This window comes from Monoraphidium neglectum (genome assembly GCF_000611645.1).
Source record: "Monoraphidium neglectum strain SAG 48.87 unplaced genomic scaffold scaffold02682, whole genome shotgun sequence".
Classification (NCBI taxonomy): Eukaryota; Viridiplantae; Chlorophyta; class Chlorophyceae; order Sphaeropleales; family Selenastraceae; genus Monoraphidium; species Monoraphidium neglectum.
The window spans coordinates 2731-6319 of record NW_014010946.1 but is presented as its reverse complement, the minus strand read 5'-3'; the positions used below and the strand labels follow the sequence as shown (position 1 = coordinate 6319).

Here is a 3589-nt window from a genome sequence, read left to right as displayed (position 1 = left end):
CTAGGCCGCTCGGCCCTAATTGAGGGGCGTCGCTTGGTTGGGGCTCCCTCCCCCCGCCTCACAATCTCACACCGGCTTCGCACCCACCGAGCGGCTAGGCCGCTCGGCCCTAATTAAGGGGCGTCACTTGGTGGGGGCACTCTCCCCCCCCTCACAATCTCACACCGGCTTCGCACCCACCGAGCGGCTAGGCCGCTTGGCCCTGATTGAGGGGCAGCGCTTGGTTGGGGCACTCTCCCCCCGCCTCACAATCTCACACCGGCTTCGCACCCACCGAGCGGCCAGGCCGCTCGGCCCTGATTGAGGGGCGTCGCTTGGTTGGGGCTCCCCCCGTCCGCCCTGCCCCCACCGCCAGCACTCCACCAAGGTGGTGTGCTGCCGGCAGGGGCGCGACCCACTCAGACTTGAGGTGCTGGCACTCTCCTCTCATGTATCCTCAATCTCGGCACAACTTTTTCTTGTTTGGACATTCATTCCCATCATCGCTCACCCTTGCCTACTTGCATCCTTGGTTCTTCGGACAACCGCGTTATATATCAAGCAGCCGGCCATGACGATCCACACAAAGGGCTGCGCCGCGTCTGCGATGCGTTGACCAGCAGCTGGCTCACCATGTGAGGCTGGCGGCTTGCCTGGCAGCTGTGTCCCGGGCTTGGGGTTTGAGTAGTGAGTGTGTGCTGGACAGCAGTGTTGGAGAGTGTGTTGCATCCAAACACAGCACCCCGATTGTCACCTGGCTCTTGCCACCGTGTCTTTCCTTGGGGGCAGCGACTGCAGGTTAAAACGGGTCCCCTCCCTCTGACTGGATGCGCACAGGGCTGCACAGGTGCCTGCTACTGCTGGGCTCCTTTGACCCCCCACAAGTCAAATGCGGCTGTGTGTCTGTTCGTTCGGTTGCAAGCGCCATAACTTGTAACCCTCGGATCCACAATGTACCAAGATTGTCCTGGCTATTTCTGCAGCGATGAAAATCAGGGCTATCGGCTGCAATAGCGGGACTGAAAGTGTTGATGAAAAAGCAGGTGCTACAGCAAACACGATGGGCAGCCAAACATGCTGCCTCGTGACTTGGCAGCACCAGGTGTTTGCCTGGGTGTGTTCAAGGGCCGGCACAAAAAAACACAGACATAGGTGGCAGAAGCGGCACGCAGGCGCCAGCATCGACGCTGTGAAAGAGCCCCGCACATGTGTGCCAGCTTGCTGATGGGCGCCTCGGTCTGGGCAGCCCGCCCTGCGCCCCCACTCCTGCCCATCCACCTGGCGCCCCGCCCAGCAAAGCACCGGGCAGACCCAGGCACGCACGGAAAAAAGCAACAAGGCACCTGGCACGCGCGCGTGTGCGCGCAGCGGCCCCTCACAGCAGCCGCACCTCGAGCGCGCCCTCCCCCCTGCGCGGGGAGTACCACGCCACCGCCCGCACCAGCCCCCCGCTGCCCGGCACGATCACGTCCAGGCCGTACGCCGCGTCGAGCAGCGTCGGCCGCATGCCCCCCACGTGACGCGCCAGCAGCGCCGCCGCCTGCGGCGCGCCCCCCAGCCCCGGCCCGCCGCCCGGCAGCGGCGCAGCAGAGTCCAGCGCGAGGCGCCAGTCCGCGCGCAGCCGGACTGGTCCGGCCAGCTGCTGCGACGCGGACAGCGTCAGGGCGTGCCACGCGCCCGTGTCGTCAAGCGCAAACGCCGGGTGGCGCGCGCCGCCGCCGCCGCGGGGAGCAGCTGCGCCGCCGCTGGTGCCGCCGGCGCCGCTGCCCAGGACCTTGGGGCCTGTGAGGCCGGCGTCAAGCGTCGCCTCCAGCCGCGTGAAATCGAGAAAGTTGCGCCGCATGCGGCCGAGCTGCAGCGCCGCGCCGCCGGACGCGAACAGCCGCACGCCCACGTCGCGCGCGAGGTGGGAGCCGAGGCCGCCCAGGCCCCCCAGACCGCCAAACACGACGCGCTCCGCAAAGCCGCGCCCGGCGGCGCCCGCATGGCGCAGCCACGCCGGCGAGCCCAGCGCGGGCCCGGCCGGCGGCGCGGGGGCGCCCTCAGCCGCTTCCGCGCCCCCCGCCGCGGCGCCGTCTGCGCCTGCGCCCGCGCCGCGCCGGCCGCGGCGGCGGGACGACGTGGCGGCGGCGGCGCCGGCGATGGGCGACTCCGGGGCGGCGTCAAAGTGGGAGTGGTGCAGCGGCACGCGGCCGAGCGCGCCGACCAGCCCGCTGACCCGCAGGTGCGGCGCCTGCAGCACGCTGCTCCAGCAGCCGCCCGGCGCGGCGCCGGCGCCCTTGGGCGGCCGCTCGGCGGGCGGCAGCAGCTCGCCCGCGTTGGCGCGGCCGGCCCAGGACTGCAGGTCGGTGCGCAGCCGCTCCAGCCGCCAGGTGGTCTGCTGCAGGCCGTCCTGCACCTGGCCCGGCGTCAGCAGCGCGGCGGCGCCGCCCTCGCGGGCCGCGGCCGCGCCGGATGCGCCGCGGTGGCGGCGCGGCTTGGGGGGGTGGCGGCGCCGGGGGCCGTCATCGCCGGCGGGCGCGGTGGCGGCGGCGTGGTCGCTGCTGTGCGGGGCGGGCGGCACGGCCTCCCCTTGCCGCTGGGTGTCGTCGCCGGACGGCGATGCTGTCGCCTGCTGCTGCTGCTGCTGGAGGGGCGCTATGACGAGCGGCCGCCGCACCAGGCCGCGCCTGGGGCTGCGCTCCCAGGGCTTTGAGGCCGCCTGCCACAGGGTGCGGCCGCCCGCCAGCGCCAGGGCGCCCTGCGGAGGGGCCGGGGACAGAGGCGCACGCAACGGGCGGGCCTTGCTGAGCAGCCTCGTCTCAGCTTGCATGGTTCCATGCAAAACGAGCGGCCGACACTCTGCATTACACATTTACGCAGTCCCCCGCTGACAACCAAGGGGTGACACAATTCGCCCCAATGCACCGTCCAGGCGAGAGATCGGCAACAACTTCCGAATTGCCGGCTGGTGGTGCACAGTGCCCGAGCAAGCTGGCGCGCGCCACGCCGTTGCGAGTTCCCCCACCTGCGCGTGCGCCGCCAGCACGTGCGCCGCGCGCCCCCCGCCGCCCCCCGCCGCCTCTGCCGCCGCCGGCGCGAGCACGCCGTGCGCCCCGACGCGGTACATCAGCGGCCCCGGGGCCAGGCCCGGCCGGGGCCCGACGTCGACGCTCAGGCGCAGCGGCGTGTTGATGGACGCGCGCACGCCGTCTAGCGAGGGCTCGTTGAGCGCCAGGTCAGCGGTCAGCTCGTAGCCGTCGAGAAGCTGCTGCTTCAGCTGCAGCGCCGCCCACGGCCCGCAGCGCGGCCCCGCGGCACCGCCGCCACCCGCAGCGCTGCCGCTGCCAGCCGCTGCGCCGGCCTCAGCGCCAGCGTCCGCGTCGCCGTCTCGCGGCGCGGCGCCCTTGCGGCGCCAGCTGGGGCGCCAGCCCGCGAGGCTGGAGGGCAGCTGGCTGAGGCGGTCGGCCTGGGCTGAGGCGCGCAGGGTGGTGGCCTCTGACAGCAGGACGCGGCCCGATGCTGCGAGTGCGTAGTTTTCGGGGTCCTGCAGCACCTCCCGCTGGCGGGGTGGGGGGACGAGGCAGGGGGGCAGGGGGATGACGTGTGTGTGTGTGCGTGCGTGTGTGTG

At 72.0% G+C, this 3589-nt stretch overlaps 1 protein-coding gene across 1 annotated transcript in view; it reads right to left on the bottom strand.

Annotated features, from left to right (window-relative positions):
- Positions 1–1354: 1354 nt before the first annotated feature.
- MNEG_11303 (hypothetical protein) overlaps positions 1355–3589 on the bottom strand; it is a gene marked incomplete at both ends in the record, with an annotated part of 3527 nt that continues 1292 nt past the window's right edge. The window contains 2 exons of the mRNA XM_014040225.1: positions 1355–2719; positions 2987–3520. Coding sequence (XP_013895679.1) covers positions 1355–2719; positions 2987–3520 — 1899 coding nt within the window. The remainder of the gene's footprint in view (positions 2720–2986; positions 3521–3589) is intronic.